Source organism: Anastrepha obliqua, chromosome 4, assembly GCF_027943255.1.
Source record: "Anastrepha obliqua isolate idAnaObli1 chromosome 4, idAnaObli1_1.0, whole genome shotgun sequence".
NCBI lineage: Eukaryota > Metazoa > Arthropoda > Insecta > Diptera > Tephritidae > Anastrepha > Anastrepha obliqua.
The window spans coordinates 66,503,574-66,527,149 of record NC_072895.1 but is presented as its reverse complement, the minus strand read 5'-3'; the positions used below and the strand labels follow the sequence as shown (position 1 = coordinate 66,527,149).

Below are 23,576 nucleotides of genomic sequence, written 5' to 3'. Positions count from 1 at the left end.
TTAATTGGGAAAACAGTTTTAGACAACTAACATTTTTTTTGTGCTCCAAAAATTGTAAGTAAAACTTGTCACATATCGCTCATTTACTTCAACAGTGTCATAATTAAAAAACAATGTTTTTTAGTAAGTATGCGGAGATGGCCACATGGTCCTTCTTTACTATATGCTGTGCAAAAAATTCATGGCGATATCTAATAACAGCATCTCATTATGTGAAAATATGTCTTTACTTTTCCTTAGTGAGGCATAGTAAACTGAAAACTTTGAATCCGTTTTTCTGGTTTTTTTTGGTTTTTTGAGTTAAGACACTATTGAAGTAAATGAAGGTTTCACATAAAAATTCCAATTCGCTTTAAAGCTAAAAACGATTCTAGTTGAATTTGTGTACACTCTAGCTCAAAATGATCCTGAATATTGATAGTTTATACAGGGCCCGCCATCTATCGTTACGGATTTGAACTAGGTATTATTTGAAGAATGGTAACACTTAGCTGTCATCTGATTTGACAGAAAATTAGTTTTATTCTGCCGCTCAAAGAACGCTGGGAAATATTGCGACATTACTTTGAAAATCATGGTAATGTTGCAGAATGTGTACGAAAATTACGTACGGCAATGGGAAGAAGAAAAGCACCGAATGAAGCGTATGTGCGTTACTTTGCGAAAAAAGTAAGAGAAACTGGGTTGCTTATTGACAAACCAACGCGTGACCGACCAAAAACCGTGCGTACACCCGAAAATATTGCTTCTGTGGCCGAGAGTGTTCGTGAATCACCAGGAACATCAGTTCACCGTCGTTCTCAACAATTGGGCATTTCGGAGACATCATTGAGACGAATTTTGCGTAAAGACCTTGGTATGGTAGCCGAGGCAGCCATATGAATGAAGTTGTGTTCCATCATTAACCGAAAGGATTGTACTTCAAAATAAAAAAAAACAATTTGGAAAAATATTGAGTAGTTTCTTTTTTATAGCATTTTTAATTCCGTAAAGTTATATGACGGACCCTATATCTTTACACATTTACGCTCTATACGAACCTAATACGGGGAATACGAGTATCATTGATGGTATATTTCTTTTTTTTCTTCTTCAAGTTTTATAAAATGGCAAGAAATGATTTAATTTTTTAAACATCTATAGAAATTCAAAATTCAATTTTTATCAGAAGTTGAATTCTTATAGAAATATTCTTATACCAAATTTGACATCCTTTTGACTTCAAATATAAACTGCCGAAATATTTCAAAACCTTACAAATCTTATTTAAATTAATTAAAAAAATGTTTTCTACATATCTTTCTTGCCAAATAAAATTATGCAAATCACTAACAACACCAGTCTTAGCCTATTTCCCCCTTAACTTTATAGCGTACACCAACTTATGATTGCTATTTATTTACAAACTCCTATAAGTTGCAAAAAAATTAAATAGCATATAGAGTATTTCGATATGTTTTAAGCTTATAATTTATTTAAGAATCGAAATCCATTTCTTTTTTGATGTTCGTGTTTTACGATTTTTTCATTAAATTTTAATTCAGAACTTGAACTAAAATTAGTGGAAATTTGACATAGATACATATCTGTGGTTTCGGGCATAAAAAGGATAACACGCAAATGTTGTGCTCTTTGACTTTTCAAAATTATTTATGTGGACCATAGTATATGCATACAAGTAGCAATGATTTGGAAGCTATTTCATACAAAAACAAATGTTAAATTGAAGGACAAAATATAAAAAAATAAAATACAGGAGCACATTTGATGTCATCATATTTATATGCACTTAACTACACAAATATTTATTTATTCAGCATTTACATGCTTTGCAGTGGTAAATTAATACCTTTTGTACCTTAATATCATTATAATAAGCAATATTTAATCATACACAAATAATTAAATAGTCGTATAAATAAATTTGTTATTAAGAAACACCTGCTCTCCTATCGGAAGTTATAATACTATTTAGTCTGACTGAAAGCTATCTGAACTGAATGCAATCGATCATTCTAGTGAGAGTAAACCTATGAGTATGTATATGTTTAATTATTTTTCGCATATCACCAGGACAATAGCGTATAAAGCAAGTGGTAGTAGCGTTTTCATTTATCAAGTAACAAACAGATTTTTGTTTTTTACTGATCATTTTACATTTATAAGATTATAATATGTTTTGGTCTGTGCGTCAATTATTATTAAGGTTTACCGCAATTTCCTGTTCCTTTGTCTTCACTTTTACACTGAGTAAGTCGTTGGGATAATGCGCAGCATTCCTTTACGATGTTAAATCCACCGCCACTTTGCGGTGCATAGTTTGGAATCGTTTAATCAGGTAGCATATGTACAAAGCTAACAGGAAACATGCCATGTCTTGTGAGATCACCCTCAATTACACCTTCCATCCAATTCTCATCATCGGTGCGCTCATTAAGCACGATTAATATTTCACCTTCCTTGAATTCCAGCTCATCGTCATTATCGGCAGCACAGTCGTACAAGGCGCGACAACGACGATGTCCATTCTGATCAGCGGAGGAACGAGATTAAAAATAAAAGTTAATAAAAAATTCGTTTGTTTTCGACTAAAAAAAATCGGTAACATAGAGGACTACGCCCAATAGATGATTTTAAATTTGAATATTTCGTTTAAATCGCTCGAGCTGGAGGTGGGACGCCAAAATTCCATCCCAATGTAAAGCAATGGATTGTCTCTACTTTTCAGACATACACATAAGTGATTAGGGGTGTGTAACAATAACAATAAATCAAATACATCTAGTAAATCAAGAAAAATATGAGTTAAAAAAATATCAAAATGTACTTCAGTTTGTTTTTCAAATATTTTCTGAAGTACTCCATCGTCTATAGAATACTTAAAAATCTCTACACTAATTGAATAATGGTTTTATCTGATAAAAATTACACTTATTTCATTTAATTAAGTACATTACTCGTAAATAAAAAAAAATTTATTTTGTTCAGATTTGTTACCGAATCAACAATTTAAATTTGGGAGACTTGTGTACGTACATAGTTGTATTTTACACCAACACTGCTGCTGGTGCCACTCTTCAATTGATTGTCTGGTGAAGAACTGATGCGGTCATTGTCACTTGACGATAGATTTGAGTCAGCTGAGTTATCCAAGCCACCACCGCTACTGCCACTGCCACCACGACCGCGACCATCACCTCCGCCACCGCCTACTCCAGAGGAATCCAGCTCGGTATGCCATGGTTCGTAATCACTATAATTCATAGATTGATTGATAAGCTGCGGGGAAAATCGGAATATTTAATTAGTTTCTATATTCCTGAGAAATTTTACTGTAAATGTGAGTTTTAATTTCGAACAACATATGTATTTAGTACTTTTAACAGCGAGACTTAGATGCATTTTGTATAAAACAGTATAAAATAGAAAGAAAGCAAATCCTGATAAGGGGATGAGTTTATATGTAAATTAATTATTTTTGTCGAATCTGCAGCTTGATCTTATTAGCGTAGGCAAGCTAGAGCGGATCACGGGTGATCTTCTGGTTAATATATACTTAAACACTGTACAGCACTCTGCTGGGTATGGGACAAATGGGTGAACAATTTTTTTTTTTAAGATTGAATCATATATAAAATAATAATTATATTCAATTTTAAATAAGGATTTTAATTTTTCGAAGATCTTATCTTTGACTGCTAATAGTACCTGTAATAAAATTTTGTGCAAAAAATGTGATATGATATTTTTGATTTTTCAGTTATTTGCACACATTGATTTTAAATAATTTTGTACTAAAGCCTCTATTTTGAAGGCCCATATCTCGACTTCGGAGGTTAACTTCGAAAATTGGAGGAATTAAGTTTATCACTCAATCTTTTAAACAAAAAAATGGTTTGTCCAATACCCAGAAAAAAGTTGATTTAGCCGTATAGTGCAATAGATGGCATTGGAGGCGCTTTCGAGAAGACGAACTTTACCAAAAATATATATGAAATTATTAAACAAAAAATGTAAACGGAACAAAACAACAGATATGATTAAAAACAATTTGTGCACTCTTTACCGTCTCTTCACTTGGTTGGGATAATCTCACTAAATTTGTTATTTTGCGCTGTAAATTGATTACAAAATTTAATTAAGTTTATGTTTATTACAAGGGTAATGGAAAAAAATATTCAATTTAGATGTTATGTATGAACCTTTAGATGATACATATATCATATAGACAAGTTACAATTTCAACTGACCGGGTACAGGGTGACGTATTTAGCGGCATGATAGTCAGTATCACGCTATGGGGACACCCGGCATTTATATTCAAATAAGGATTATGGAGATTAGATATTATTGGCAGCACCTCCATAGATGTTGATGGAATCTAATATGGTACAAATGCTATAATAACACCACCATATTTAACACGCACTGTCAACTCTTCAGATCCATGAGTTACAACAAAATAGTCAAAAAATCTTCTATTTCTATTCCTCAATAGTCGTGCCTACTATGCAAACAAACCTAAATTACCCAAAGTCAATGACTATCGAACCAGAGGCATTGCTCCGAATCCATATATAAATTATGAATAGTGTTTTATACTATTTTAATTTTACATTTTTACAAGCATTATCCGTACAGTTACTTTAGGCATTTTAAAACTCATGAATGTGTATTGAAAAATGTTCCCTTACCTTTCTGGGTGGCGCTACAGGTCCCACGTCATCCATCGAACAAATACTTTCATTAGATTGTCCATTGGAAATTTCACGTTCTGGTTGAAAGGATAATGTCATATCTATTTCTTAATTTTGCATACAAGCACACATACCTTGTGGTGGTCCTGGGGGTGGAATTTTCGGTCGTGTCAGAGCTGATTTGTCTACATGCTTCAAAGTGGGAATTTCACCTGCTGGCGGTAATACCAATTTTGCTCCGGCCAAGTGGAAATTACGATTTACAGACTCACCGCTGGGTGAACGTTTATGGCCGAAAGTAGTCATGACTGGTAGTATATTGCCAGCACCACCACCACCACTCGGATCTTGTGATACCACTTGCGTCTTGTCATAACGTTCGTAAAAATTATGCACGGTACCATGACTACCGCTAATTCGCGGACTACCATCCATTGAACGTAAATGTGGCAAAGTACCATACACCACATCCATTGACTGATTTTTGTGATTCAAATTTCGTAAATCGTTGGTGTCGAAGTTTTGTGAATGACGCGGTGGATGAGGCAATGTACCATACATGGAATTGGTCGTTGTTGTGTTTACAGTCGAGACCACCCCGGGCGGAGGAGCTGGTGCAGTGCGCTTTTTTAGTGAATTCATATTTGCTATATATAAAAGAAACAAAAAAGAAAGCAATTTAAAAATATGTTGTATAACTACAACTCAAAGAATAAATGTTTGTCGCTTGCCTGTGGATGTTGACTTACGCGCACCAGGTATATGTGCCAACTCACTGTTGACAATACTTCTTGAGGCTCGTCCACTTTGACTTGAAGCCGAACTTGGACTGGAGCCACCACCGCCAGCGTTATTGCCACCACGGCCAACGCTATCTACAGCACCACCACTTAAATACTGACCCATTGAGACATGTTGCTTAGGTGAAGTGCCCGCCGATTGTGGATAGGCGGCAACACTGGACGGTAATGTGAACTGCCTACTTGGGCAATTGGCAATCGGACTAGAACTGCTTTGTATAGAATCACATGTTGAGGAACGAGAACGCAGTACCGGCGAGTCACCGCCAGCAAAACTAGGTGGACGTGAACGCGACTTCTGCAATTGAAGAAAGAGGAAAAATAAAATTTGTTTTGTTCATTTTAATATTAAATATTATTTATTTATACCCGCTCATCGATCACCGTGTCATCATCGGAGAAGTCGGTGGATCCATCTTCATTTGGCAAATTCCAATCAGTGTTAATGTGATCGAAAGCGCTCTTTTCACGTCGCATGGCACATTCAATCTACAATACAAAGAATAGAGAATAATACAAAAAGCATTAATAAAATCGCGAAAACTGAGCTTTGTGTAATATTCATTAATGTTTATTATCACTAACCAGCTCTTTGCAGGCATTATGGCCCATCTCTTTGGCAATATCCAGTGGTGTTTTGTTTTGTGAATTTCGCAATTCATAATCGGCACCAGAACGCAATAACAATTTCATGCATTCACGACGGTCGTGCAATGCACATAGATGTAATGCAGTATTTTTACCGATTGCATCAATAATACTCGGCGGATTAGTGGCCTTATTGAGACCCTTTGGTGGCATGTTCTGAATAAGGAAATCAACAACGTGCAATGTAGAGCCCATCATTTCACGCAGCACGGCCAAGTGCAATGCCGTCTCGCCCGCATCCGAAGATGGTAGACAACAAGTGAGATCAGCACCCTCGGCCCACACTTGCAGCAATTGGCTCATATCTGCATTAACAATAGCCTGTTCGAGATCACAACGTAATTCATTATCGTCTGCACAGGTGCGCATCACATAACGTTTTGCAACGTATTTTGCACGTATGAAATCATATCGCTCTTCCCTGCAAAAACAAAAATCAAGAAGCAATATAAACAATAACAGATTAAGTAGCTTGATAGTTCATACTCACATTGTACTATCTGGCATGAGTTTACCCTTGCCCAATGTTGCCTCCATAATTTCATTTAGTGTACTATTGCCCATGGCGCGTGCAATCAACAGATTCGCGGTGGTCAAATTGTCTAGAGTGAGACTTTGTATGCGCGAATGATGTACGCCCAAATCACGATGCACACCCGAGCATTGTATGCAGACAAGTATGCCGAAATTAAGACTGATCCAGGTAACATCATTGCGAGAGCCACAATCACAACATTGATCATTTCCCGGTAGCATTTGGACGTATCTGCAAAAAATGTTAAATGATGAGGAATAATAATAATAGCAGGGGGAAAACAAAGTGTACCGTATAACAGTCTTTTGAAGCTCCACTAAACTCGGACTCATTTGCGGGTTCGCATGTTGGAATGCTTTAGCTAAAGCTTTTTCCTTGCAGTTTACCAGCACTGCCATCCAAGCTTTCTGGTCTACCTCGTCTTCGGCTTGAAAATGGTATGGACGATTATCTGACAAGAAATAAAAGAAAAATCTTAGCAAATTTTTTTTAGATAAAGCAATAAGGAGCGTTGTACGGGAGATTTTTTAGAATAAACATATTGCAATTGTAGTTGTAGTTATACGCGTCATTTATATATATATATATAATAGTTGTTGTTATGGTCGAGTCACCGGCCATCTAGTTCCAACGGGAGAGGGGTATTAGGAGAATGGGTTTAAGGGAGCATGTAAATAGGTGGTTACTATCGTGCGAGGTACCTTCATATGCGGACATATGTTGAGTATGTGGGCGTCTATTCCGGATAAGCGGAAGTTTAACCTACCATAATATCCTGAACGTTATTGTGCCAAGATATTGCAATTGTATTAAACCTTACTATACAAAATATTTTTTTAATCAAATAGTATTTTTTATCGATTCATCATTTTATTTCATACCGATTCCTATCGATTACATTACGATTTATAATTTCGTTATCGATTAATTTTAAAACCGATCTTTTATCGTCTATTGGTAATTCGATGATTGCCTTAAGCTAGCCGCAACTTTAGTTTCCGCTTTTAAGCCACAATCCCAAATAAATAATAATAATTTTCATAATAGAGAATCCCCAAATTTATTACAGGAATTCCAAAATTTAAAAAATATTAGTGAATGAGCGTGAAGTGGTGTACAAAATCCATGCTTTATATATCGTCATATATATCGACAATTTGTATAAATCTTGTACAAAAAGTCTACATGGTCTATGGGTGTAAAATGAACTATATTTCTATAAAACAAAAAAAAATTTAATTAAAAAACTATTTGTATTTTCGGGGAGTGTATTAGAAATTATTAAAATTGGAAGTTTTATTGTTAAACCGAACTTGAGCTCAGAAATAAAAATACGAAGTATAAATATTTGAAGACAATTAAAACAATTTAACTAAATTCTTATTAAAAAAAAATAGAAATCTATCTCTTTTTTTTACATCTAAATCTTTGAACTAAATTTCTGTTACTCGAAAATATTATTAATTATTTGTTAAAATTTTGCTTGACAGATAAAATCCAGGATTTGTAGTAGGCCTTAGCGCTGCCGTACAAACAGACAGTATATAGCGTACTGCCCAAGCTACTACATATCATTAAAAAGAATAATAGTAACGCTACCACTAATACTACATTAACTTACAACTGATTAAATCAAAGCCGCGCTTGTCATCTGGTACTGGCTTGATTTGGCATGTCAACAGATTGACGCGTGTCGGCGGCTTCGATTCATCCGCATGGCAGATGTCTAGAAAACCGTCAGCTGTTACACGACAACGCCTTTTTTGCCAGACGCGACGCACTTTGCCTTCGCTCTTTTTCAATAGATGACCCGAACGTGTCACACCATGATGTTTATCGCCTTGCAGTTGATGCAGCGAGTAGCCACCAGCGTTTGCAGCACCCTTCTCTGGCGGCATATTATCCGCTCGCTCAAAATCGGGCGTACTACGCAATAGTGTTCGCAAATCGAGTAAACTGCGACGATCCTCATCTTGCTTCTGCTTAATCAACTGCAATTTCTCGCTTAAATCACTAATGTACGTGCCAAAGTGTTCGATCGTTTGTAGGCCATCCTTGAAGTAACTGCGGAAGAACGTGATTTTATTAAACAATAGACAAAAATAAGAAGAAAAAAAGTAATTGTAATCAATTGTATAAACAATTAGAAGAAATTACTATGCTAAGCACAAGCGCATGCGCGCTGCTCACTCGACATACTATATACATACATACATATTGCATATTTGGCAGTATACAAATTACAATTGACTTACTTATTTAGCGCGTGATAATACTCGATGAAATGCTGCAGCAGCTCAATACCAGTTTTTGTTTTAATTTCCTTATATTTCAACAAATACTGCAAGGTGGTCGATACAATAGCGATGCGATGCGATGCAATGTAATGAAAAGGAAGCACCAAAAACAAAATAAAATAAATATAAAAACAATTGAAAATGTGTAAGAGAAATAAGTAAATGCACAAACAAACGCCCGCACACCCGCACATGCTTACCTCACACGTCTGCAGCTGGTAAAGCCGACGTTCTTTCTCCATTTCATCGGCTACGACAGCTGCATCGATTTCAGTGCGCACCATACCTGCCTCTTTGGCCTGCGCCTTCTTCTCCTTTTCGATCTTTATAAATTTCGCTTCGTAATCTTTGGCAGCCTTGTCGAAAGGTCGTTTCATGTCCCCCTTCACACCACGCAATTCGCTCTTCAACATAGAATCCACCGGAAACATTATGATGTTGTTTATATTTTGCATCTGCGCAAAAAAAAAACCCCAACATAAGCGAAAATGACGAGAAGGGAAAACAAAATGATTAAGCGCAAAAATATTTCGCCATTCTGCCAATACTATAACTTACAAGCGTTTTCATTAAAGCGCTGAGCTCTTTTGTAACGACGGAAAACTTGAGAAAAGCAGCACCGATATCCGGCTCATCTTGGTCAATCACTTTGCCGCCAAGACGTTCCAATGCGCGTACCAGAAACATTTCGTTGTCCACATGTGCTGAATTAAATTCAACAAATTTCAGTGTGACAAAATTCCATAGTGTCTTAAGGGCAATAAAAATATGAATACTTACTGTTTCCGGAATTGTGTATCGCTTTCACGGCTTTCTTTAATTTTGTGAGACCTTCTCGATCGAATTCGAGACGCTGAAAAAATAACCAAAATATAATGATAAATTTTGATTTAGATGTGTAAGCTTAAAAATGTTATATATGTAGATAAGTAAATTTATTGACTTCATGGTGATTCATTAAGAATTATAGGCATAATTATAAACACAACTTCAGAAACATATCGAATGTTTAACATTTATTTGTGTGGGATATCTACATATAAGCAGCGTGTTAAATAACTGTAGTACTTAGTTTATAGGCAAGTTTTGACAAATTATTTGTTTCTTTTTTTAATTTTAATAATTTTTATTATGAAAATATAATACATCTTCAAACACCATATAAATCCATTTCTCAAAATATGTGCAAATTAAAAAATAAGGGAGTTTTCATCAAAATTTCACACTTTTTAATCGGAATTTTTAGAAAAATGTCAAGTGCGTAGTTTCATAGCCCTTTGAATTTTGGCATAATAAAGTAGAATTTTCAAGTGGCTAAAAATTCCAGTTGATTTTTTTTTGCTGACGTGGTGGTATTTTTCTTCTTTATAAAAAAATGTCGAGCATTTTTATATGGATATAAAATACACAAGACTGCAGCTAAAACAAAAAAATTAAAAACTATATTAGAAGTCAATAGGAGCAAAAAAATTCTCCAAACTTGTCAATAAGTTCTGTAAGACAGTGTCTAGAGATCAGATAGTAATGATAATTTCGGTAATAAGGTACACTAGAAAGGGCTAGTTTACTGGGGCGGCAGCCCTTGGTCGTTGTTGTTGTTGTAGCAGTAACTTTGCCCTGTCAGTGTAGTGTAATCACCGGTTGTCTTCGTCTAGTTCATCTAATGGTAGGCCAAGGAAACTAGCTGTTTCGACAGGTTGGGTCCAGAGGGAGAGGGGTGTTAGATGAATGGGTTTGATGGGGCATGTGAAAAAGTGGTTAGTGTCGTGCGGGGTACCTTCACATGCCTGATATAGGTATGTTTAGTATGACGTGGTTGATTCTGGATAAGTAGGAGTTTAACCGGCTACAGTATCCAGAACGAAATTGTTCGAAGGTTATGCGAAACTCTCGAGGAAGTTGGAGCTCTTCGTCTGCGATTGGTGGTGGTTGGACTCCGATAACGGCATTCGGGGGTCGGGAGCTTGGGAAGGCGGTAATGGTCTCCCGATGAGTGTCGTTTATGGTCTGTCTGTATACTGTCCGATCCAGTAGCTGTCTGTCTGTTTTGTCTTGGATCTCGTCCGCGTAAATTGAAATCATGTGATGATCGAGACTCACCTCTCGAGGGTTAATATAGGGTTATTCAATAGGTGCGCTTCAACTTTTTTCCGATAGGGAGGGCGAACGACGCAATATTTTTTATTTTTCGCTTGTCATTTGTAAACTTCATTAGTATACATTTCATCATGGAACGCTACACACTTGAGCAACGATTGCAAATCGTGCAAATTTTTTATGAAAATAATCGTTCTGTTGCTGCTACTTTAAGAGCATTACGGCCATTTTACGTTCCATTTAACAAGCCGTCCCGTTTTGGGGTTATGTGAAGTCATTGGTCTACAGTAACAAGCCGGCGACGATTTGTGAGCTCAGAGCCAATATTGAACGCGAAATTGCTGGAATTTCGGCCGATTTATGCAATGAGTGGTCGAAAATTGGGTTCAACGATTGGACTTCGTAAAACGTGCACGCGGTGGTCATGCAAAAGAAATCGAATTTCATACTTAAATGTATATGTTCAAACTCGATAATAAAAAAAAAATTAGTTAAAAAAGTCAAACCGTTTGTGTTTTATTCAAAAAAGTTCAAAAGCTGAAGCGCTCTTACTGAAAAACCCTATATGTTGTTAAAACAACAACAACAAAAACCCTATATATTAAACGTAGTCGCAATTATTTCACCGATAGTGATACAGCGCCAAACATTTATTTAAACATTTTGTGAAAGCAATTCACTCCCAACGAAATAAAATTGTAGGTCCCTAGATTTTTTCGAAAACAATCAAGACGGGCGCATCAAATTGGAGAAGGAGCTCGACTAAGCATCCAACAAAGGAAGTACAGGTTAATTAAATCTATTTGTATAATATTATCTACATACGTTGCTGGAATGACACGATTTTATGACTTACAGCTAACCGAGAACTGTAACGCCAAGCAAAACAACAACAAGAACAAAAGATTTCGTTACCATGGATGTTTACTGTGGTATTTATCGTATCGGCAAATCGTGATTATTTGTATATTACGACAATATAATTAACACACAAATATTGATGATAAGCATTTTAAGCAATACATTCAAAATATGATACTTTTTTTCAGAGCCATAATTTTTTAATGATTTCGTAATGAACGAGCGGCTTGCGCAATCAATGAAACTACGAATAAGGAATAGTATGTCATAACATCTAATCATGCCCGTCATCCCTCCTGTTATCCGCTGCCATTGAGTGTTGCATGCGATATGCTAAATTTCATTACATTCCATTGCATTTTCATTTGCTTTTGCATTTCATATTTCAAATAAACAATCGTACCAAACAAGAGTCAGTCAAACAGCCGACCCGGCAGGCCTGCAACCGATTCGAAAGCGACACAAGGTCGTCTCAGTTATTAAACTTAATAACCCATTTATTTGTGCATACTGAATAAAGAAAGAAGAGAAAAAAATTGAATTTGTTCATTTTTAATTTACGTGGGCAAGTAAGTGGCTCACTCGTTTCATTGTATTTATGAGCGTGTGTGCATACTGTGTGTATCACATGTGAGCATATATAAATATATTTGTATGCACAATAAATTCTTTTCGTGCATTTTGCTATCACCACTTATGTTATTATTTATCAGGAGAAGTCATAAATAATAAATTAAGTGAAATACGAAAACAGCAAAGTTAATCGAATCAAAAAGGCAGAGAACACCACCAATCACTTTGCTGACGCTGCATAGGAATGTTTGTATGTAGATACATACAGTTAGATAAGTACAAATTTTATTCAAGGAAGTAGATACGAGGAGAAGCAATTGATTGACATCAAAGAAAGGATGTGGCATTGTAGAAATTATACGGAGCATCCGGTATAACTTACACCACGATTAGGTGAAAACAAGAACGGTATTCGGACGGCGGACATTTAGTTATTTAGTACATATGTATATTCAAAAGATAGAAAGGACCCAAACTCAAACGAAGGGCTTAATTGCACTAACGCTTCATTCCAAATTTAAGATAATTCTACCAAAATTCTTCTTAATTGCTTCTTCTAAAAAGAAGCTTTTTTACACAATATTTTAATTCAACTAAATAATATTAAAATTTTATTATATAATATTATATAATATTTATATTTTATTAAATTGTATTTAAATTTTATTAGATTATATTTCAATTTTTTAAATTATATTCAAATTTATTTAAAAGAAGCGAATACTTGCGCATTTAGCTTAATTGCAGAACATTTTTTTATAAATAAATAATTGAAATAGGCAACCTGGTTTTGGCCAGATGCTGTTGATAAATTAAACAAAAAAATAAAAATAAATGCTAAAATAGTTTTCTTTATAAATTATATATTTACAGTGAGTGACACTTAAAAGCGTCCATCGATTTTTATCATTGTTCATTATTTTTTCCTTTTTCATAAAAAATAGATTTCATCTGCTAGCAAAAGCAATAAAAAACAAAGACCAAAACTTTTTAAAAATCTTAAGTCTTTCGACCCCGATTTTTTCTGTGACTATAGTGGAGCTGCTACAAAGAGGGCAAACGAAAGGTGAGATATTCAATTACTCCGATAGCCAAAGAGCTATCAAAGCCTGTTAGGCTGAATAAATAGTGTGCGAAGCCATATGCAGACTTATTGAGATGAGCGGTTACCAAATATATTTATGTGGATGTCTAAGGTCTCAGCACCTGTTGCAGTCTAAACTCTTCCTTGACGCTCCCCCCAGCGGCAGACTAAACTTCTGCTCATGTTAATCGCAGGATTTGGCAAACCGCTGAGAGTATTTTTGCCGTACGGAGGCGGTGTAAAATTGTGGGCCCCTCCATTTGTGGAAAAATATCAAGACGCACACCAAAGCCAGAGGAGGAGCTCGGCCAAACACCCAATAAAGGTTGTAAATGCCAATTATATATATAAAATCAGTTCCAGTAATAATTGCTGATAAATAGCGAATTTGATACAAATAAGATATAAAAGAGCACAAGCATGTTTATGTAAATTTCTATTCAGTTAAAAAATAATAAAACACAATAATAATAATCATGATTATTTTTTTATTATTTCTAATTATAATCGATTACTAATCCCTAGGTTATGAAAAAATTTTAATTAGTCATAATGATGATAGCGCACCTAATCGCTTTGATTACTAATCGTTATCTAAACTTAACAGCTCTGATTGAAATCTGATGTTGGCAGTGAAAAATAAACTTAACCCACTTGAATCATAAATATAATTACCATTTGATACTGAAAACTACATATATACGCAAATACCTCATCACCTTGAAATGGACCCTTAAAAATCCAAAAAATGTATGAGGCAAAAATTGCGGAGTAAAATTAGTTTTTAATTTTTTAAGAAAAAAACCACTGCATCTCTAGTATAGTCCAATACCCAAGCCAGTCAATATCGCACTCTGAACATATTTCACAAATTCGTAATCATTTCCTGTGTGGCGATTGTTTTTTTTTTTCTTATTTTATTATTAAAATTCGTTAAATACACTCAGAGTGCGATATGGACTGGGTTGGGTATTGATCTTTACTTTTTGTTGCAGCATTCGTTGGTCAGTGACCAATCAACAGTTAAGCAGTTAAAATGACACTTCTCAAGTGTCATACATGCTCCTAAAAATGTGCATTGGATAATATAAGCACACATACATATTTGTTTTGTATTGTCTTGTATTGCGGTTTTTCCCCACTGTCTGCGTTGTTGTTTCACATTATCCGTTGACAGTGAATAATATTTAAAAAATTCCAATTCTATGTCTCATATTGGATTTGTTGTATTTTCGATATTACTGTTTTTGATAAACCAACTTTTGTAAATACTTATACATACCATACATATATGTACTTGTAAGCATGTATAAATTACACTTGATTACTTACATATGTATTTCCTTGCAGGGAAAACTACACTAGTGCAACAAATTTCGAGTTCCAACCCAGATTAAAAGTTACTAGTTTTGTACCAGGTGATTTTCTTTTAATTTAAAGAAATTTTAGTTCAATATCAATCATGAAAAAAATTTGTAATAGTTATTCTTAATTTTTGTAAGTAGGAGTTCGTTTACGCCAGAAAACTATCCATCACTCAAAGATTGAGAGAGTGAATTGTCAGTTCAATGCCATTGCGCCGGATTGAAATTTACATTGTATAGTCAGATATGACGAAATGGAAAATTTAACAATAAGAAATGAGAATTTATAAAGTAAATTTATAGTTAATTTTTTTTTTGGACAACACGAAAATTTGTAAGCAATCCTATCTGATATGTTTTTTTCTACCGGTTTTTGCAAGTGATGGCAAATTATATATATATATAATTGGCGCGTACACTCTTTTTGGGTGTTTGGCCGAGCTCCTCCTCCTATTTGTGGTGTGCGTCTTGATGTTGTTCCACAAATGGTGGGACCTACAGTTTAAGCCGACTCCGAACGGCAGATATTTTTATGAGGAGCTTTTTCATGGCAGAAATACACTCGGAGGTTTGCCATTGCCTGCCGAGGGGATGGCAAATTATCCTTTCCTTAACTTTTTTGCTTTCTCTGCTTTTTGGAAAATAATTTTTGCTACGTTCTTGATTTCGATTGAATGTTCTTGAACACAACTATATAATATTCTTTACTAGCAATTTTTTAATTTTGAAAATTTTTTTAAACGGACCTTTTAAGTATAAATGTGTGTATTTCTTGTTAGAAAGTTGCAACTATTAAATAAATTAATCATTTCCGGATTTGATAATTGTAACCCGATTTGCATTTGAATAAAATAATGAAATAAAATTTCCGAATGACAAAAGTACTCACATACAAATGTCCATATTATAACAAAATATCTATAGATTTAAGAAAAAACAATTAAAAACCGGTTAAAACCAATAAGATAAATATTTCTTTTTATTTTTCCAAATGTTTACCGGCCGGCAACGAATTTTGTAAATATTTGGACCACATCAACAACATCAAACCACTACAGACTCCGTTAATGTTTACGTTTTCATTCTCAACCACCACCACCTGTCAACGATGAGATAATTTACTGACGGTGTTCTATAATTAACCAGTGTTTAGTGAGATATGAAGCCATTAGATGGTTCAGACACTTGTCGAAACGCAAGGTCAAAATGAGCGGCCAAACAAGAGAAAAACTTGCATACATACCTATACACACACATAAAACTTAGCTTCTTTCAATGCTAGTGAAACGCAAAACATTTGCTTATGAAGTAGGGTGATCGCATCCCAGTGATTTACTCTCAATAAATCAGGATTGTGAATACATTTTGTTTTGCATAAAATAAAAAAAAATACATTTTTATTCAAGAATTCAAGTATCCAGCTAACATAAAAACCGATATTCATGAAAACAAAAGAAAAAGTGATAGCGTAGCCGCATTCTGAACTGCACAATCTTTGAATTCTATTATACCATATGCAATAGGGGTTAAGGGGGTAAGTTTTAAGAGATATACTGCTAGTGGTAGATAGAATGATGTTGATATAAGAAAATGAGTTTGAGGTCATGGCAACTTGAGAGCGGCTGCGGTGCGTTATCCTGGGCTAAATTTAACACAATACTACCGAATGGATATTTAAAAACCCAAAAGAAAATATCTGTGCAAAAACTATATCTCGGAAATGATAAGTGATATCCGCTTAGTTTTCTCTCCTGATCATGGAAGATGAAGTTATTTAAGTCCTGTAAAAAATAAAACGAAATTCTGATTATTAGGCGCTCCTTCTTATAGTTAACGATCAATGGTTTCCTAAAATTAAAATATGTGTTTATAAAATTTTGTAGAATATAGTATGCGTTCTGTACTCGATATTTGCATAAGAAAACTGATTGTCATTTGCTTAATCTCCTGGGATCCTGGGCTCATGTTGGTTATTTAAATACCCGACACACAAACTGGACTAAAAATTCTATTTTTTATAGAAAAATGAGTTTTTTGGATATTGTCGTTCAATTCTTCATTATCGCTAATGGCATCACATCGTCTGGTGGCGTAATAATAACAATTTTTGTCCACACGCTGATCAATATCATCATCTTCGCTCCAACTATCCACATCACCTTGAAGTTCCTCACAATCAAAACTTTTCTTTTCTTATTTTAACATTTGCTGAACAGGTAATTTGATTTTAATTATTATTTTGTAATTTTATCCTGGGAAAAGGACGTATTTCATGAATTAATGAATTGTGCGCCCTGTATTGATTTCGAAGCCTGCTATATAGTTGGTAATTTTTTCTTTATTAAAACGATGCAAGGCGAATCTATTAAAGGTGGTGTTTGTAAATCAGCTGAGTAGTTTTTTTTTTCTTTCGCCGTGTCCATGTGACTGCCAGCTCAGAATGAAGCAAGGCGTTTGCATTAGCTGTTTTCTAGTTTCTTAATACTTTTGACAGTTAAACGTACAGAACAGTGTTGTTGGTCTAGTGCCACAGCTTTTAATGAATGCGCCTTGAAACAATGACTTCGAATACAGTTTGGCATTTGGTGCCGTTCTGTTGAGACTAAAGATATTTCAGATAATATTTACGCACTTTTTGCACGAAGTTGATGATGATGATTATGACTCCGTCCCACAAACCACGTCGTACAGTTCACTTTTCAAGAGCAATGATTTATACAAATAATAAGGTTCAGCTGTTTTTTAATAATGAGAAAAAGCTTTTCCTAAAATTAACTTTTCAAATAAGCAAAACTCGGGTATAAACAAAATCGAACTATTGATCACCCTAACATGAACATAGGCTTATGTAAGAGTTTACATATGCGCATAGGTATCTATTTTTAGCACCGATTCGTTATTACTGCAATTGGCAGAAAATGTAGTACGGATAACAAAGACGCACAACAGGAAACACATACACATACACAGCTGGTTTCAGACAAAAGTACGTGGAATTTAATTTAAAAATGAAAATTGTTCGTATATTTTTTAGATTCCTATTAATTGAGCGCAAATTTATAAAAATGTTACACAGTACAAAAAAATTTAACAATTTTTATCTAACCGAGGTCGAAGTCATGAAACTTAGTAAAAAGCTAAATTTAATACATTTTTTGGATGTCTATAGATCAAAATTATTGCAATCAAGGGGTCTCCATGAAATGCTTTAAGGGGTTATATACCTTGTGAGCCCGAAAAAATGGACGATTGTCATATTTTTTTCAATATGTTTTACAACTTTTATTCAAATGAGGCATATATGTATATTGTATATAATACTGAAGGGTAACTCTCGAAGAATACATTTTGGTGTTTTTATTTTAAAAAATGTTATTATTTATTGTTGATATCGCCCCTCCCCCGAAACGCCGTTTTTTAGAAGAGCCGGTGATCACGGTAGCGCATGAGCAGCTCAACTGAAATCAAAAAAATTAAATGATTATTGTAGAAAAATGTTTTTTAGTGAATCTGAACAGTTTATTTACCCAAAAAAAATTAAAAAAAAATTAATTCCAATAAATTATGCAAATAAAGGGTGGTTTTTTAGAGGTTAGGTTTTCAAGTTGGCACTACTTTTTTCGTAGATGGTCTTTTTGACAGCTGTCACTTGATTTATGCTCAGTTTGGTTTGCCATTTCATAATGAATAGACTTACACCTGAACAACGTTTGCAAATCGTGCAAATTTATTACGAAAATAATGGTTCGGTTCGCACGACGCATCGAGCGATGAAGCTCACTTTTGGTTGAATGGGTATGTCAATAAGCAAAATTGTCGCATTTGGAGTGAACATAATCCACAAGCCATTGCTGAGACGCCGTTACATCCTCAAAAAGTCTCTGTTTGTTGTGCTCTATGGGCAGAGGGAATCATTGGTCCATATTTCTTTAAAAATGAAGCCGGCCATAATGTTACAGTCAATGGAGAGCGGTATAGAGCCATGATTAATGACTTTTTCGTGCCTGAATTGGACGATGTTGATGTGGACGACCTTTGGTTCCAACAAGACGGCGCTACATGCCATACAGCCAACGCAACAATCGATTTATTGAAGGAAACTTTTGGTGAGCGCATTATCTCGCGCCGTGGACCTGTGGCGTGGCCTACAAGATCGTGATTTAAAACACCGCTGGACTATTTCTTGTGGGGCTATGTGAAGTCGCTTGTCTACGCAGATAAGCCCGAGACGATTGACGTCTTGGAAGAGAATATTCGGCACGTTATTGCTGACATACGGCCCCAATTGCTGCAAAAAGTGGTCGAAAATTGGGCCTCTCGGCTGGAATTTATTCGAGCCATCCGCGGCGGCCACTTGCCCGAAATCATTTTTAAAACATAATGGCAAACCCTTATCTTTATAATAAAGCTAAATTCTTGGCCATAACATTAAATTATATACGTTTTATTTCATCTTGAAAACCTAACCTCTAAAAAAAACACCCAATATTTATAAAAAGTGAACCGCTCAGATTAACGAGGTTGTAACTTCGAATAATTAAAAAAAAAGTTTATGCAAATCGGTCAAATAGTTTTTGATAAATAATGATCACCGCGATGGTAATTTTCAAAAAACACGACTTCGAGATAATCGCGTCTAAAGTTTTGCGTGCACTTCTCGTTCCAAGAAAGGTCGCGCGCTTCCACGATCTGTAACTTTTGTTCTAGTGCTCCGATCTTTATGATTTTTTGAATTTATATTTTTAAGATGATGTACTTTTAGAATATGCCATAAAAAATTTGTCGATTTTTTAGTCCAACACAGGGTATATAACCCCTTAATAGTTTTGAAAATGTAGTACTGGAGCTGCTGAATGGCTGGTAATTCCACACATTAACAAATATGTATTTAAATAATAACTTACGTATTGTTACAAGCGATACGATTAAGTTAAAAAGGGAATAAATAGCCTATTTTCAAATTAGGTACAAGAAGGTGACAGTTTTGATGAAATACTTAAAAATGTTGTACAAAGTTTGAAACTTTGCGTTATATGCAATATTTTTGTAACGGAGTGTGTATGAGAAGACGTAGGCGTGTGAATTAATAGTAGTTAGGGTAACAATATTTTTTGCTCCAATATAAGTTAGATTTGCATTTGAGTAAATTAAAAACTATTTTCTGTTGCAATATATGGTTTTTCGTTTTTTGTCTCATAATCTTGCGCAAAATTATTTTTACTGCTTTAAATGACTTTGACTATTTTTGAATTCAAATGAATAACCAAAATAAACATAATCTAAAGTAATAAAATATAAACTCAATTGAAAACACAAATTTATTAGAGAAACTCGCTTGAAATCAATTAAAATTTTTAAAAGTAATTCATTGACAGTAGCATTAACTTTTAGATTCTGAAAATGTTCATGAAAGATTGGATGCAATTGGGGTAGCAAGAATTTTATACCTGCATGTTTTTCTGCTGACACTGGGCCACTGGAAAAGCCAAGGTTAACAATGGAAGTAAACAAAAAGCAAATTCCATACATGTTACAGTATTCATATTTCCATAGAGGTGGAAACCAAGTAAAACAATATTGCATAATTGCGTCCAAACGTTCTTTTAATGTATGTATGTATATAATTCTGATATGTGTGGAAATGGCAAAAGGTAGTGATTAAAAACCAGCTGTCAAATGACAATTGTCACCTTAAAAACCAATAACAACACTCTAATTATTCAAATCAGCTTTCGTAAATATAATCTAAATGGAAGCATATTAAGTAAAATATATACACAGGGCGCCTTTAGAATTTAGTTCGGTAAAACTATTTTCCATTGAACTTTTTATTGGAAGAATACCTTAGTTTAAACATGGAACAGAATATAATTCAAGGGACTTCCAGACTTCTTGATTTTACCTTCCAATGTAGACTTAATTTCCCATAGTGAATTGGTACGTTCATATGTTTTTATTTACATATATATGAATGTATATTGAATGATTCTATTGAAACAAAAAAGATAACAAATATATAAACATATATAATCGTTCCAATGACGTTAAATATCAACTGTATACAGCTATGAATGCCCAACTCGCTGTAAGTGGCATGAGACACGCGGCACGCGGCATACAGCAAAGTCTCACATGCTTTTTTGTGACCACAATGCAAGAGGCAAACACTGGCTATATTTAGAAGAGTCTGATGTCTATGCGCACACATTTTTTGCCTATGAGAAATGCATATATAAATAAACAGACGTGTGTCGTATTATGCCGTAATATAAACCACTTCACTTATTTTTTTGAACAAAATATTCAGTTCGTATTAATAATAATTCATTAACCAGGTACGATCATAATGTACCATACAAAAACATTTAAATTTTAGAAATGCCCAATGTTGGTTAGTGCCGCACCATTTTCTAATATTTGTTTCAATACACATACATACTGCATTTGTATGTATATATTTTAAAAATCTTTTTTAACTCAAACATAATTATTTTGTTAAACGTAATACAAAGAGTCAATCTAACTCATATCATTTGTTGGTAGGAATACAGTGATGGTCACGAATTTAGCTCTTTATGCCACGACAACATTATCTCTGACTAACATTTTTCAGGGAAAGTGGTTTACTAAGTAGGGATTATACAGCGCACTAATCGGAGTCTGACAGGCCCGTAACAATGGATCCGTCACGGCAATGAAATTGGCTGACAGCAAAATAGATTATGTTATGTTGTGGCGTACCGAGTGTGTAAGACCCACGTCAGTCAACGCGTTGCCGCAACGAACGAAACGGACCCATTGTGACAGACCAAAAATAGATTTCACCTTTCTCATAAAACTCTTTTAAATGCGAACTCGAAAAAATATGTTTGCAATTGTGGGCTATAGATAAGACTCCTTAAACTATAATGAAACTTCCTACCTATGCGATAGAATGCCGTTGTAGGTATCTGCATACATATAATATTACGCACAAAATTTGATTTGAAGCAATAAGTAACACGCTCGAGTTCTTTTATACTAAACATTACCACTTACCTCTTCTAATATAGCAATAGTTTGACGGCAATCTGGCATTCTGGAGGCAAACGTCGATGTTGTTGGAGAATTATAATCATCGCGAGTCTCCTCCACAAACTCAGCGACCCCAATCATTGCGGCAGGTGGCATTTTGTTTTTCACTAACACTAATTCAACACAATTTTAATTTTCTACTTGCACTGGAGGTATGCAAGTTTTGACAATTGTTGCTGTTGGGAATCGTTCTACATACACACGTGAACAAAACCTCCGAAAGTAGTATTATGTATATAAAGTATGAAAACTTTGTGTATGCACGTAAGTGGAGCACACTGCTGCGCAGCAGCTGCATCAAAAGGATGAAGTCAATAAAACTCGTCAACGCTGACTGTGACGTCGCGCAGGATATACATATATATATGAAGAACACTAAATAAAACTCAATGTCTACCAACTCCAGATGCAATCAGAAAACAAGGCAAGAAACTGCTTGAATATCAATCAGAGAATTTATTTTTCCCCCTTTTATTTTTTCAGTTTATATTATAATACGTACACCGTTACCATTATTCATTCGATTTTCACAATGTTTCACAAATCACTCCTCAAATTTCAGCACATTTATACAGATTAATATTTATTAATATAGTTTATAGAATTTTAACATAAGTACGTATATATCTGCTTCATGCAGAAAGCGCGTAGGAATTATACTACATCACATCACTCAAAGGTTTTGAGCAATTTCATTTTGCATTTCAACAACTTTTATTCGGATCATCCTTTGCAGCCCCAAACTGTTTCACGTACAATAAGGAATAGAGAAAATCGAAGAGCGCCGCAGTAGTTAACACCCATTTTCACTCGTCCTCCTTTTCCCCCCAAGTGCGTATACGTATTAGGATGTTGGAGTATTATTCAAAGGATAATATTCTAAAAATTGGCAAAGATGTGCATAATTTCTTACATGATATGCACTTTTACCCAGGCTTCACTGCCACTGCCACTACAACCTTCAAAATTTATGATCACTTCGTTACTATTATTCGTGTTCTCAATTTTCGATTCTTTTACACTTCACAAATTTTTTACACTGTTTTGCTTTTTTCATCTGCTTTTGCAAACGTCGACAAACAAAAATGTATTTGTGCACTTTGCTTCGTCTCCTTTACGACTGAATATCAGCAGAGAAACTTCTCTTTATCAGCTCTGGAATCAGACGTCCCAATAGCCACACAGACGCTAGCGTGCCCGCACCGCAGCAAATTACTTGTCATACATTTTTATAAATTTATATTATGTATTTTCACTTTTCACGACGTTTACTTATAAAAATATTTGCATTTTATTGGCGAATGAATATGAATATTTGACCACTTCATTTCACTTCACGTACGCGACAACAGCGATAGAAGATACAATGGACTAATCATACAAAAACGAATGGACGAAAAATTACCAATTACCAACTAAAGATGAGCACTTTTCGATAAAGATTAGATCAGTGTAATTCTTTTTAATTATATACACATACTTCTGGTGCTTTTTAAAAGCTTGAGAACTTAAAATTATAATACAGAGCAGAAATATTGTTGGAATG

At 34.6% G+C, this 23,576-nt stretch overlaps 1 protein-coding gene across 1 annotated transcript; it reads right to left on the bottom strand.

The window, feature by feature from the left end:
• Positions 1 to 1,446: 1,446 nt before the first annotated feature.
• LOC129243696 (arfGAP with SH3 domain, ANK repeat and PH domain-containing protein) lies at positions 1,447 to 23,417 on the bottom strand. Its single transcript, XM_054880903.1, has 15 exons — positions 21,995 to 23,417; positions 9,758 to 9,830; positions 9,536 to 9,681; positions 9,178 to 9,432; positions 8,936 to 9,021; positions 8,302 to 8,744; positions 6,972 to 7,131; positions 6,636 to 6,911; positions 6,083 to 6,566; positions 5,867 to 5,986; positions 5,429 to 5,795; positions 4,832 to 5,344; positions 4,695 to 4,774; positions 3,037 to 3,279; positions 1,447 to 2,528 (listed from the first exon to the last, which is right to left on the bottom strand). Exons 1-15 carry the CDS (start codon positions 22,124 to 22,126, stop codon positions 2,331 to 2,333), a joined length of 3,576 nt encoding a protein of 1,191 aa, XP_054736878.1. The 5' UTR covers positions 22,127 to 23,417; the 3' UTR covers positions 1,447 to 2,330.
• Positions 23,418 to 23,576: the final 159 nt, after the last annotated feature.